Source organism: Drosophila guanche, unplaced genomic scaffold (assembly GCF_900245975.1).
Source record: "Drosophila guanche unplaced genomic scaffold, DGUA_6, whole genome shotgun sequence".
NCBI lineage: Eukaryota > Metazoa > Arthropoda > Insecta > Diptera > Drosophilidae > Drosophila > Drosophila guanche.
In genome coordinates this window covers 4,395,220-4,408,320 of record NW_022995743.1, presented here as the reverse complement: position 1 = coordinate 4,408,320, position 13,101 = coordinate 4,395,220, and the positions used below count along the sequence as shown (strand labels likewise).

Sequence of the window (13,101 nt, the reverse complement as noted above, 5' to 3'; positions counted from 1 at the left end):
CGAATGTCGCAATATTGCGTGTCCATATTCCAGGGCAGAGGCTTAACGGAGGCAAAGTCGGAGCAGGCAGCGGCAGCGGCAGCGGCATTATGGAAATGGAAATGGAAATGGCTGCGGCATCGCCACTTTCCGGCCACTAGAAACTTTTGGGCGAAAAACAAAAGGAACACGGAACGGAACACACGGAAAAGGGGTGTGCAGGGTGTGAGGGGAGTGTAGAGTGTGTTTTATGTAGTTGGTCGGAGCAGAGAGAGTTTTTGGGTAGCGCTTTCCCCTCGACAACTCAAAAGCCATTAATCTTCATTTTCATGGCCAGCCATGGGACGCGCGCGCGGCATGGGAAATGAGTTCTAGGGAGTCCTCGGGGTAACAATCGCTGATGATGCCACCGCCACCGACAACGACGAGTGCTGCCAGCTGTGGTCTGCTTCAGCTCCTGCTCCAGCTCCAGCTCCAGCTCCCTCTGCTGCTACTGTTCCTGGGGTAGTAAGCGGCATTCGAGTCAAGTGGTAATTTTGGTTACTTTGTTTGCCAGCTCTAGAGGTTCCAGAGGTTCTCTGGCCCACCCCCTTAGCAACCGCAACCGTTAAAATGCGGCACTGCTCAACTAACCACAGACAAATGAGCAGACGTGGCAGGCAGTCAGCTCCCTCTCGTTGTCAAATTGCAGACCCGCACCCGTTTGGGGCATTAATTCATAATTATGTATGCCGACAGTGTGGCCGGTTTTCGTCCCTCTGCCCTGCCCTGTTCCCTGGCAAAATATGAATGAAATATGCACCCCTAAATGCGTTCTGGCAGCCATCTTCTCTACCCTATCAACACATCTTCCAGGCGAAAGTCCACACCGGAACTTTCTAATTATTCCTGGGGTCGTCGTCGCTTTTCTTTTTGGCAAACATTTTTCACCCCACTTACATGGCGCCCACATAGAGGGCATTGTTGCGCTCATCCATATAGAAGGTTCTGTAATGCAATGGGCCACAGCTAAAGTCCTTGACGTGATCTAGAAGTAAGGAATAAAAGAGAGGAACATTAAGTATACGCACAGCAGAGTGTTTGGTTCATTGATTTAAAGAAAATGTCAGTGGGGCGTGAGAGTGAGTTAGAGTGAGTGGACCAGCAGTTAATTAAAGCTTAATGAAACTGTCAGCAGCAGTTTAGCAACAACTAATTAAACTATTATAATTTAGCACACACACAAAGTTAATTTATGGAAGGGCCTGGGACACACACACACAACACAAAAGCCTTGGCCCAGGGCCCTTCTGCGCCCCTGTCGCCTGTCGCCTGTCCCTGCCCTTGCACATTTGACACTGACAGTGTCACGTAGCCGTAGCCGTAGCCGTAGCCTCTACCCAGATATGTCACGTGCTGAGGCCCAGACAAAAACACAGCCCAAAGGCAAGCCCACTTTCGGTTCGTGAGACGCAAAGAAAAAGTTGCACCGCTGTCAATGTCATTAACAAAAGATTGAGGCATTTAGCTGAAATTTTTACGACATTAAGTTGTCAACTAATTTGGCACAATTAGTAAAACAACAACACACAAATATACTCTCACTCATAGCTCTGTGCACAAAGCGAAAGGACAAACAGGACAGCAGAGGACAGGACAACTTTTTTTTATTTGAGGCCAAAGCCCCAAACAAATCCTTTGATGGCATCGCTAAGAGTCATTTGTGTTGACTTCTCTCCACTTTTTCTCTTGGTCATTGACGACCCCCAGCGACCCTTAATGGGCTCAGGCACAACAATGGCAACGAGTAGTAACAGTAACAAAAGTGATTTCCATAAGAATACCTAATGAACGAATGAATGAATGAATGAATGATTCCGTACTGTCGCAGTCGAGTTTTTTTTCTTGCCTTTAACCTTATGCAAATGAGTGTCAAAGTTGGCTCAGAGTTTTTTGGGTTTGGGTTTATTTCTCCTTGAATTACATTTCGTTATCGTCAGTAATGTCCCTCTCTAAATTCTATTTTGCCGTAAATCAGCGGCTGCAGCAGACCCAAAGCCAGAATCCCTCCAATAGCAGTAGGCGGCACCATCATGACATTGTCAGAGCGCCGGTGCCCAGTGTTTTGGCGCCCAAAAATAACAAGGTACGCCCACATCCTCTTGTTTGCAATGAATTTTCAACTGATTTGTGTGTGGAACAGGGTCTCAATTTCACCATGGAGGAGCGCCAGCGTCTGCATGTGCACGGCCTGTTCCCGCCCGCTTTCCGCACCATGCAGGAGCAGGTTTTTGCCGTGGCGGCCAACTTTTATGCACGGGCCTCGAATATCGGAAGGTATCGGTACCTCAGATCCCTGCGACAGCGGCACGAGCGGCTCTACTTTCGCTTTCTGTCCGAGCACCTGGAGCACGTGCTGCCGGTGATCTACACGCCCACTGTGGGCGTGGCCTGCACCATATTCGGCATGATATTCCGCGGGCCCATGGGCATGTACGTGACGAAGTATGATCGCGGCCATGTGGCGCAGGTGCTGCGGAATTGGCCAGAGTCTGACATCAGGGCTGTGTGCGTGACGGACGGCGAGCGTATCCTGGGCCTGGGCGATCTCGGCGCCAATGGCATGGGCATCACAGTGGGCAAGCTGGAGCTGTACACGGCCCTCAGCTGTGTGCCACCGCATCAGCTGTTGCCCGTGTGCCTGGATGTGGGCACCAACAACGAGGAGCTGCTCGCCGATCCCATGTACATTGGGACGCGGGACAGGCGGATCAGGGGCAAGGAGTACGATGAGTTCGTGGACGAGTTCATGCAGGCCGTCGTCGAGATCTGGGGACAGCGCACGCTCATCCACTTCGAGGACTTTGCCACGCCCAATGCCTTCATGCTGCTGGAGCGGTATCAGCACAAATATTGCTGCTTCAACGATGACATCCAGGGTACGTCAGCTGTGGGGCTGGCTGGACTGCTGGCCGTCGAGCGGATCACCAAGAAGAAGCTGCCCGATCACGTTATCGTCTTTGCCGGCGCTGGCAGTGCCGCAATGGGCGTGACGAGTCTCCTCACCAAGGAACTAAAGACCCGCAAGCTGGACATGGAGCGCATCGTAAAGAATATTTACGTCTTCGATCAAAATGGACTCATTGTGAAGAGCAGAAAGGATGTGGCGCCGCCCATTCAACCGTATGCGAAGGATATGCCACACATCAAGGCACTCGATGAGCTGGTGGAGAAGGTGAAGCCATCCATCCTCATGGGCGCTACCAGCATGGCGGGACTCTTCTCGGAGAAGATTCTGCGCTTCATGGGCGCCAACAATGAGCGTCCCGCCATCTTTGCCTTCTCCAATCCCACCAGCAAGTCAGAGTGCACGGCCGAGCAGGCCTACGCCTTTACCGAGGGTCGCGCGCTGTTCTCCTCGGGCTCACTATTTCCGCCAGTGGTGGTCAATGGTAAACGCATGACGCCCGGCCAGGCCAACAACTGCTTTGCCTTTCCCGGCATTGGACTGGGCGTGTTGACCGCCAATGCCAAGACCATACCCGACGAGATCTTCCTGATGGCCGCACACACCTTGGCGCAGTATCCCGAGGAGGAGGCCATAGAGAGCGGCAGACTCTACCCAAAGGCAACAGAGGCCAAGGATGTGGCGCTGACTGTTGCCGTCGCTGTGGCTCAATATTTGTTCGATAATGGTAGGATTTGTTTGTGCAGTGAATCAGGTTCCCCTTCTCAATTATTACCCCTCAGATCTGGGCCAAGTTCATCCAGTGCCAGAGAATATCTGCAAGTTCATTGTCGAAAATCTCTACGAGCTGTGCAACGGCGACTCGTTGGTGGAGCCCTGGAAGTTCCCCGACTTGCCCAGAGTTCCCTTCACCAAAGACTACAAAATACCACCAGAAGATGTCAAGATTTCCTTTTAATCAAAGCATTTACAAGCAGGCCTTTTCCCTTTCGTAATATTAGTATTTCGATTATTAAATTTTCTCTGTGCAAACATTTGTCTCAATGACTTTTACCAAGCTGCGTCCTTTGCCGCGGCTAGCCTCACAGCTGAGAGCGATTGGGAGAAGCTTTTTGCAGGTGCACAACGATGCCCGCAGTCACATTGTGCGGCCAGATTGGCACAACGTTACAGATGGAAAATTGAACAAGGTGAGAGTGCTGAAAGGTGCCCGGAGGTGATACGCTGATCTGATATCGCTCATCCAGGGCCTAAGTTTCACCATTGAGGAGCGACAGCGTTTGGGCGTTCATGGACTGTGGCCCTGTTCGTATCGGGACCTGGAGGAGCAGCTGAATGCCGTGTGGGTAAACTTTCAGGCGCGCAAGGGCAACATCAGCAAGTTTACGTACATCAATTCGCTGTCGCATCGCCACCAGCGGCTTTACTATCGCTTCTTGAGGGACTACACGGAAATTGTGATGCCCATCATCTATACACCGACAATGGGCGAGATTGTGGCTTCGTTTGGGCTGCACTTCAAGTATCCCGATGGCCTGTACATCACCATCTTCGATCGGGGCCACATCAGGAATGTGCTCGAGAATTGGAAGGAGAAGCATGTCCGTGCCCTATGTGTGACGGACGGCGGTCGCGTCTTGGGCCTCGGCGACATGGGTGCCAATGGCATGGGCATTTCCATTGGCAAGATTTCCCTGTACACCGCATTGGCGGGTGTGGCGCCGCAGCAGCTGCTGCCCGTCTGCCTGGACGTGGGCACTGACAACGAGGAGCTGCTGGCCGATCCGCTGTATGTGGGAGCGAGAATAAATCGCGTACGCGGCGATGAGTACGAGGACTTTATGCAGGAGTTCATGGAGGCTACGGTGGAGTGTTTCGGTGGGGATACATTCATCCACCACGAGGACTTTGCCACACCGAATGCCATCAAGTTCCTGGAGAAGTATCAGTACTCCCATTGCTGCTTCAACGACGATGTTCAGGGCACAGGCGCCACCGGTCTGGCCGGCATGCTCAATGTGGAGCGTCTAACCAAACGGAAGCTGCAGGATATGATCTTTCTGTTTGTCGGTGCAGGCAGCGCTGCCCTTGGCATTGCCAATATGCTGCTCACAGCTCTGCAGGGACGAGGACTCTCGCTGGACGAGGCTGCCAGCAAAATCTATCTCTTCGATCAGAATGGACTCGTCACATGCGGCTCGGAGAAGATCGAGGAGCAGGCCAAGACCTTTGCCAAGCCCATGGATCCGATCAAAGATCTCGTTGCCGCCGTGGAGCAACTAAAGCCAGCGATTCTCTTGGGCGCCACTGGCATTGGTGGACTCTTCACCGAGGAGGTGCTACGATCATTGGCCAAACATCAGGAGCGCCCAGCCGTGTTTGCCCTCTCGAATCCCACCAACAAGACCGAGTGCACTGCCGAGCAGGCCTACACCTTTACAGAGGTGATAATTCCGAAGTTTTTCGCCCTTTGTGCTACATTTGAATTTTCCTCCCTAGGGTCGCGTCTTGTATTGTTCGGGTTCACCGTTTCCGCCTGTGGTGTTCAATGGCAAACGTTTCACCCCGGCACAGGCCAACAATTGCCTGGTGTTCCCTGGCATTGCCTTGGGTGCGATTTGCGCTCGTGCCCGCTTCCTGCCGGAAGACCTCTACGCTGAGGTGGCTGCCACGCTGGCCAAGAGCACATCGGAGGAGCGTCTGGCCGCTGGCAGCCTCTATCCCGCCATTAGGGAGGCACACAGTTTGGCCTTGGATGTGGGTGTGGCCGTGGCCAATTATCTCTTTGAAAATGGTACGATTCTATCTTTCATTTCGATTGGTTTTGATGACTCCTTTGGGGTTCTTTGCAGGCCTGTCAAATATCTATCCCGTGCCCAAGGATGTGTGCGAATTCATACAGAAAACTCAGTACAGGCTGGAGTACCAGAGCGCTCTGCCGCCCACCTGGCCGTATCCTGATTTCCCGGCATGCCGTGGCAAAGATTGCAAAGCGAAGAATATTTTGTAATTAGATACAAAGCACACACACAGATACACTACACACACACACACACATACACTCAGCTACATGTATCTGGTGTCTCTTAGGAGGAGGAGGAGGAGTATGGCGGTAAATGCTCAACATTTTAACGTTATTATTGTCCTGTCAACGAGGGACATTGACATGCTGCCTCCACGACTGGTGTGTGTTTTGTGTGTGTGTGTGTGTATGCGCGTGCGTATCTCTGTGTGTATCCTGCTGATTTGCATATAAAATAGGACGAAATGTCTGCTGCTCACCAAAAATGTCAATCAATTTCTTTCTTTTCTGCTCTGCTCTGCTCTGCTGTGCTCTTCTCACGCTTTGCCTTTTGCCATACCCTGCAGGGGTATAGGGTATGCTGTATCCAACAGGCATGAGGTGGGGATATAAACTAGCTGCCATTTGGCACTCAATCGATTTGCGTTTCAACTTCAAGAGAATTCTTCAGTTAAATGCCAAGTACAGGGTAGCTTTTGGTAGTAGTAAATTCTATATTTCTTTCTTGTTTAAACGCTCCACAAACACACACACACACACACTCAAAAGAGGGAGGGAGTGGACGTGCATGCATTAAAAAGCAATTGGTGTTAAAAGAGCAGTCAGGCGGCAGTCGCACGTTGTCTGCCCCTGACTCTGCGTCTGCCCCTGGCCATGGTCTGCCTGCCTGCCTGCCTGCCTGCCTGCCTGTCTATCAGTTTGGCATTGGCATGTGGCTGCTCCACTGCTGGCTGCTCCTCTGCTCCCTACATCCCGCACACAGAAACTTGCCACGATGTTGATGTTGTCGCTGTGGAGACATCTCCAACCTCGCCAAAGATGGGGGAGCATAAAAAAAGGCAAGGCCAAAATGTGAAATCATTTTCTTCAACTGGCAGCTGTCAAAATATTTGCTCTCTGTCAATGTGCGTCGTGTCCCTTGTGTGTGTGTGCGTGTGTCTGTGTGTCCTTCTCTCGTGGCCTAGCAATGCTTGGAAATTCCATTTTAATATTCATTACTTCACACTTTAATACAAGTAGAGTCCGCACACATTTGACTGCTCCACCAATCAATATCCAGTCGGCAAGTGGAAGTGGAAGAATCTTTAAGTGGCAGAGTGGGAGCCAAAACAGATCTCGAAGCGCGGCTCTCTCTTTCGTTACGGTTAGCTTGGCTTATAGAATTTAATTGGCCATAAAAATGTATGCGGCTTGTTGAACGTGTCTAAATCGTAAATTTCCCCGGCTGTGGGGTGGCTTTGCCTCCCTCCCTCCCCCTGGCATCGATTTACGCCCCACAATGGGGCTCTAAATTTAAATGCCAGCGGCAAAGGTTAAGGGTTTCTTTTTTTTCCACTAGATTATATGATGCGTCAGCATATAAATTATAGCCCAGATAAACCAAATAAAAGAGCAGCTAAACAGGCTCCGCCCTACACCCTCCCCGCCCTCAAGTTCCCTCAGGTTTTTTTGCTGGCTCTTCTGTAGGTTTTTTTTCGGATAATTGTTGATCTTGACTTCATATTTGCAGGGCTTTCCACAGCCTCGCTTGCTTGGTCTTTCTTGCCTCCTTTCTCAGTTATCAATCTGGCCAAGCCTAAGCCTTAAATAGGCCACATTTGAGGCAGAGAGAGAGAGAGAGAGAGAGAGAGAGAGAGGCTGAGGCCAAAGGGCAAAGCTCACTTGGCTGTGTACAGTCGATAAGTAGCCTCAATAAACACAAAAGTCTACTTAGGCTTGCTGCTGCTGTGCTGCTTTTCTACTTTCCACCAAGGAAAAGCCGACCGCTACTTCATATTTTTGAAGATTTTCATTTATCTGCTGAGAGAGATAAAACAGGCCACAGAGCGGCAGGCCAGAGGCCAGCTGCAGAGCAACAAAAAAAAGAAAAAGAAAAAAGAAACACTGAACTGAAGGCCAGAAAGCAAGTAGCACTTAGATCCATTTAGGCGATTTTTTCAAGCATTAAATTTGCGTTTACGTTACGTATACTTAACTTCCAATGGCAACGACTGAGCTGGCAGACGGCCAGCAGCAGGGAGGGGGCAGGCTGAGGCAGGTAAATGAAAAATATTCCCTCTTTTTCGTGGAAGCAAATGGATTTTACATCATTTGTCTTAGCCAGCGCAAGAGCAAGGCTGAGGCTGCTCTGTTTCCTCCCCCACACACACCTACCTGGCTGTCCTGTTCCTCCATATGGTCACAGTTTTTGGACCAACTTTTCTCTGGCACTCGCCGCTCCATATGGAGATTCCTCCCCCGACCATCTATCGCACAGTCAACAGTTTTGTTTTGCTGCGTCCTCTCCATTGTGTTGTGTCTTCTGTGTGTGTTTGTGTGTGTGTGTATTTTGCGGCCATGTAAATGCCTCCCCACACCACCCACTCGCTGCTGTTGTTTGTGGAGAAATTGTTCTTATCTCCACTTTGCATGCCACTCTGTGTTTTTCCTCTTCCTTGCCTCTTCCTCTGCCTTCCCTGACGTTACGTTTCGTTTCGTTTCGCTTCTTTGCTTCTTTTTTTTCCAGACGAACTGAGTCAGCACTTAATTTTTATTTGATTCTCGTCTCAGTTGCGGTTCAGCTGCTTGACTTGCCACTCCGCTGCTGTGGCAGGAGAGACGGCTGAGCCGAGGAGCTCTGGAGTCAGGCAGTTCTCGGAGTAGTCCTGGCAGTCGAGAGACAAGCGTGCCAGCGAGAGAGTGCGTAATTTTTTATGGCGTTAATTTAACAATGATTGGCTTTGCAGCAGCCACAGCAAAGGAAACTGCCAGGGCAGTGGAATTTTATTAAGACAAATGCCAGGACACTTCACTTCTCCAAGCGGAGGGTCAATCCAGCGCTTTGAGATGAAAGCTAGACAGGTATGCCTATGCCCATTGAAGATAAAGCAAAGCCTTGTGCAATTCCTTTGCTCATTCTTGGATTCTACTCTTAAATTTACCAGAAATAAAGTAGATCTAGTCCCTTCCCTTATATGCATTCGGATTTGCATTAGCTTTGGGGAAGAAGTCTGGTCGCAGGGCCCAGGCCGCCATGCATCAAGCTTATCTGCGCTCCTGCAGTAGTCGCTCTGTCGCACAAATCTTTAGCCATTTACCAATGTCCTGGCCTGGCCTGGCCCCTGGTAGGGCTTGGCTTGTACCTGCATATAAATATGTGTTCGATATTTAACAGCTTCCAGTTGAATGCGCCTGCCAGGGCTGGCTAGGAGATGTAGTTGGAGGCGGCATGTCTGCTTCGACATATGCAAAGCGTGTGCCTTTGGCGTTGGGAGATGGGCTTAAATTTGGCTTTGGCTTCGGGGGCAAGTTTGCTCAGTGCTGCGCGGCGGCATTGTGTATATTCTGTTGCTTCTGTTCGTGTTCATGGGGCAGTGCAAATAGCTGCCGCTGTCGCTACCACAGCCGCTGTCCCTGCTGTCCCTGCTGCTGCTGCTCTTCACAGTAAAAGTCCAATAAGGTAAACGGTAAACAGGATGCCACGTTCCAGTGTGACTGTTGGTTGTGCCTGTGTTTGTGTGTGTGTGTAAGCACCTGGCATTTGTGTCGAGCACGTTCGTACCTTATGTGGGATTTAGTTTTTAGACTTCATTTTACTGCGCTGCGCTTTTGGTTTCATCTCCCTCTTTCTTTCTCTCTTTTTCCTTTTCTGTGCTCTTCTTTATTCCATTTTATGATGGCAGTTCCATAAAATGTAGGGAAAAAGAAACAAAGAGAGAGAGAGACACCGAAAATTTGCATACCCTTGCAGCTCGCACCAGATTGTAGATTAAAGAACCTGCGCTGACTTGACTGCAGTGCAAACACATTGTGGGAAGCATATCAGCCCGCTCGCTGCAAGGGTATCCTACAGAGAGGTGCTAGGATAGGAGTAGGCAGCAGCGACACAGAAATGTATGGTAAAAATAAAGCCATAGACATGGCTGCCACTGCCACTTGAGTTCCATGCATGTAGGTTCAGTCAGCCACACACACACACACACACACAGACACAGATGCGGGGCACAGCTACAAGAGGACACAGACACAGACACAGATACACCGACAGGAAAGCTAGACAATGCCGTAATCTAAAAACACAAACGTGCAATTCTCTGCACACTGTAAATGTGGTTACACACACACACACACACACACTGAAAGCTCTGCCGTCGCCCAACTCCCGACACGAAACGGCGTGGGAATATATTACAAGTTGGTTTACAAGAGAAGTATGTCAGTGGCTGTCCTAGGGAGAGAGAGAGAAGGAGTGCAAGCGGAAGCCATGGACTAACTTTAAGCACTCGACGAGCAACAATTTTTAAAGAGGGCTCACAGGGCGCCACTTGGATCTGGCTGAGACTGGCCCTAATCCCAGAACTGGTCCAAGTTAGCGGCGGAGAGGAAGCTGCTTCGCCCAATTGAGGGCAAGATGAACATAATTCAGCGGGCGGAAGTTGTACGACTTCATCGGGAAAGAGCTAGCTTGGAGTCTTCGAAAAGGATGCCAATGATTGTTGCAACTGCAGCAAGAGGAAACATTAGCAAGTCTAGACACCTACGTCATGCGTCAGCAGCAGCAGCAGCAGCAGCAGCAGCAGCAGCAACAGCAAAAATAGCCGAAAAAACGTGCCGGAGCTGCAGTTGGAGATGCTGGAGAATGCCAGTGAAAAGCCAAGAAGAAACGAAGAAAAAATGAGACGTCAAGCAGACGATGAAGTCGACGTGGTCTGACAGCCAGACAGCCATTGCAAGGAACTCTCGCTCCACTCTCTCTGTCTCTGTTTAACTCTGAGAAGGAGCACAGGTCCCACAGGAGCATGTCTAACAGGAGCATTTGAACCTTTTGGCTTGTTTAATATGCTGAAAAATACGCCCGAATTCGCTGTTTCCGCTGCCAGAGCAGCCATGAAAGGAAAGCGCTTGGAATGCATTTTCAAGTATTACATTTCCATTTGAATGTTACGACACATGTTTGTGCGGCAAGAAAACCACTCAAAGGAAAGGATGAAACTACAGAAAGAGAAGAGTGGACGGATGTTTTATTCAGGGAATTTACATAAAATTCATTTTGCGATTTTAATTACATGGCATAATTGGAATTCAATATCGAAAGTGCGTTGGCGGTGACGCCACACACGATGCACCTGAAATTATATTAGATCTTTGCCCAAGGGCCAAATGCCACACCTCCCCTATAGCTGTGTGGGTGTGTGGGAAGCGCATTTTCCATTGCATGATAACAATTTTCCAATTACCAATTTTACATATTTCGAAGCGCAAGCATAAATATTTATGGCGAGAATGTATGAAAACTAAACGTGAGTCGAGCTCGAATCTGCTGCACTGCCAGGGGAAAACCGCTTGCATATTTTTTGGATTATTTGAATTTTTAAGAGCGCACCACATTTTACGTTGCAGCTTATCCCCCAGGGCTATGTGTCATGGAGCCAATGGGGGGTAAGGGCAGCAGTCAGCCATCCACTATACGATATCTGGCTCTGGCTCTGGCCATGACTGTGCTTTACAGCTGCAAATGCAGCTCCTATGGCCGAGTATGGCATATCCCTTGGAGCACTTTCGCTGCTTTCCCTGCTATCCGTCTATTCCCTAAGGGTCACCTGACATTGGAGCTGGGGCGCCACGTATGCATAGCACACATTTGAACAGTGCCTAAACCGGACGAAGGAGAAGTAGCAGGAGAGCAGCAAAGTTGCGGCACTTTACCTTGATTTCCCCAATGCCACACTCAATCCACATTTTGGCCCACCCTTTGGCCACCCTTTGCCCACCGACCTGACTCTTTGCTGACTGCGCAATTGGCCGCAATTTGTTTTCAGCTCCTAAACAAGTCGAGTTTACCCCCAGCGCCTCGAGTGCGTTCCAACTGCTAATTAATCTTGCGAGCAGGTAGCATGCCACCAAAGTGATGTGAAGTGAGTGCCTCTGACTTGAGTGAAGCGCACCGCCCCTGAGGACCCACAGGCGCTACCTTTCTACCCCTTTTGGCCTCTATGGTGCGTGCCTGTGTCATTAATTAAATTACGCAAAAACCAAAAAAAAAAAGAAGAACGGCCGGAGAAAGTTCAAAAACACATAAATCAGTCTGAAATCATTGGGGTTGTCTCTTTGTTCCTGCCGCACGACGAGAGCCAGGGGCCATGGCCAGATGGCTTTTTAGTGCCCTTGCGGGACATGACATAAATATTAGTACTACCCGTGCCCACCCCGCTTCTCCTCTGATCCACACTCATAGATAAACTCATTTAAATGTTAATGCAGCGTCAAAAGTTGCCCGAGGCTAGGAAATTGCATGCATTTTATTGGCCATTATGCGTCCATACTGAGACGGCACGGCAGTCCACTCCCTGCCACCCACCAGGGTGGTTGTTAGATGTTGGGTGCTATGTGGCAGAGTGAACTATTTCCCATCTTAGTTTAATAACTGCAACATTGTGTGCCTAACCCCTGAATGAAGGCAGGTTGCTGGGCGGGCGCTGGGTGTTGGCTTGGGCCAAAGGTGGTTACGGTTAAGGGGGTGTGACTCCCCCTCGCATACGTGCCCCTGTGTGTGCCTGTCTGCATGTTAATTATTTGGAAAAACTGAATGAAAATGTAGTCTTTCCTCTCAAATATTTGATATTAGACGTGCAGTGCGCTACGTGAGCGATAAGCCAAAGAGCAGAGTTCCAGAATCATCCCAGATATTAGAGTTGCACCTTGGCCAACGCCTAACCAATGTACCGCACTGTACCATATACCAATATTCGGCTTCATACATGCACATATACATATATCCACAACGTTTATAATACACGTGCAACTTTTTAATGAGTTGAACGACTAAAATTGCAATGAAACTTTACGCCACATGAAGTTGGACTTTATGCTGCAGCTGCAGCTGATGCAGCTCCTGTATAGCTTACTCTGGCACATGTAGCAGTATCCTGTATGCTGTATGCCACCTGCTACCCTGTCTGGCCATAGACCACTTCATGTTATTGTTTATAACACATTTGCTCATCATAATAAGGCAACATTTTCATAAGAACATGCCAAGACAGTGGCGCCATTAACCATGTTAATGCTGCAATTATGCGGCAAGAATTATGTTCTACAGGACCGCAGGATGGAGAGGGAGCTGTAACAGTGGGTAACTGCCATAAATCCAGGGCACCTTGCGCCGAAAGTTTGC

General features: G+C 49.6%; 2 protein-coding genes across 5 annotated transcripts in view; one reads left to right on the top strand and one right to left on the bottom strand.

Moving 5' to 3' along the window:
- Positions 1-13,101, bottom strand: part of LOC117592289 (semaphorin-2A) — a 43,846-nt gene that overhangs the window by 7,940 nt on the left and 22,805 nt on the right. For all 3 annotated transcript variants that reach the window (XR_004574515.1, XR_004574516.1, XM_034285956.1), the window contains exon 3: positions 919-1,006. Coding sequence is in view for 1 of the 3 variants with exons in the window: in XM_034285956.1 (XP_034141847.1) it covers positions 919-1,006 (88 nt within the window). In the remaining 2 variants the exon portion in view is untranslated. The remainder of the gene's footprint in view (positions 1-918; positions 1,007-13,101) is intronic.
- LOC117592294 (NADP-dependent malic enzyme-like) lies at positions 1,933-6,094 on the top strand. 2 transcript variants are annotated; one of them, XM_034285963.1, is made up of 4 exons: positions 1,933-2,104; positions 4,174-5,370; positions 5,426-5,720; positions 5,779-6,094. In XM_034285963.1, exons 1-4 carry the CDS (start codon positions 1,961-1,963, stop codon positions 5,934-5,936), a joined length of 1,794 nt encoding a protein of 597 aa, XP_034141854.1. In that variant the 5' UTR covers positions 1,933-1,960; the 3' UTR covers positions 5,937-6,094. The 2 variants fall into 2 exon arrangements, with proteins under 2 accessions (XP_034141854.1, XP_034141852.1); XM_034285961.1 differs by lacking the exon at positions 1,933-2,104 and adding an exon at positions 3,935-4,116.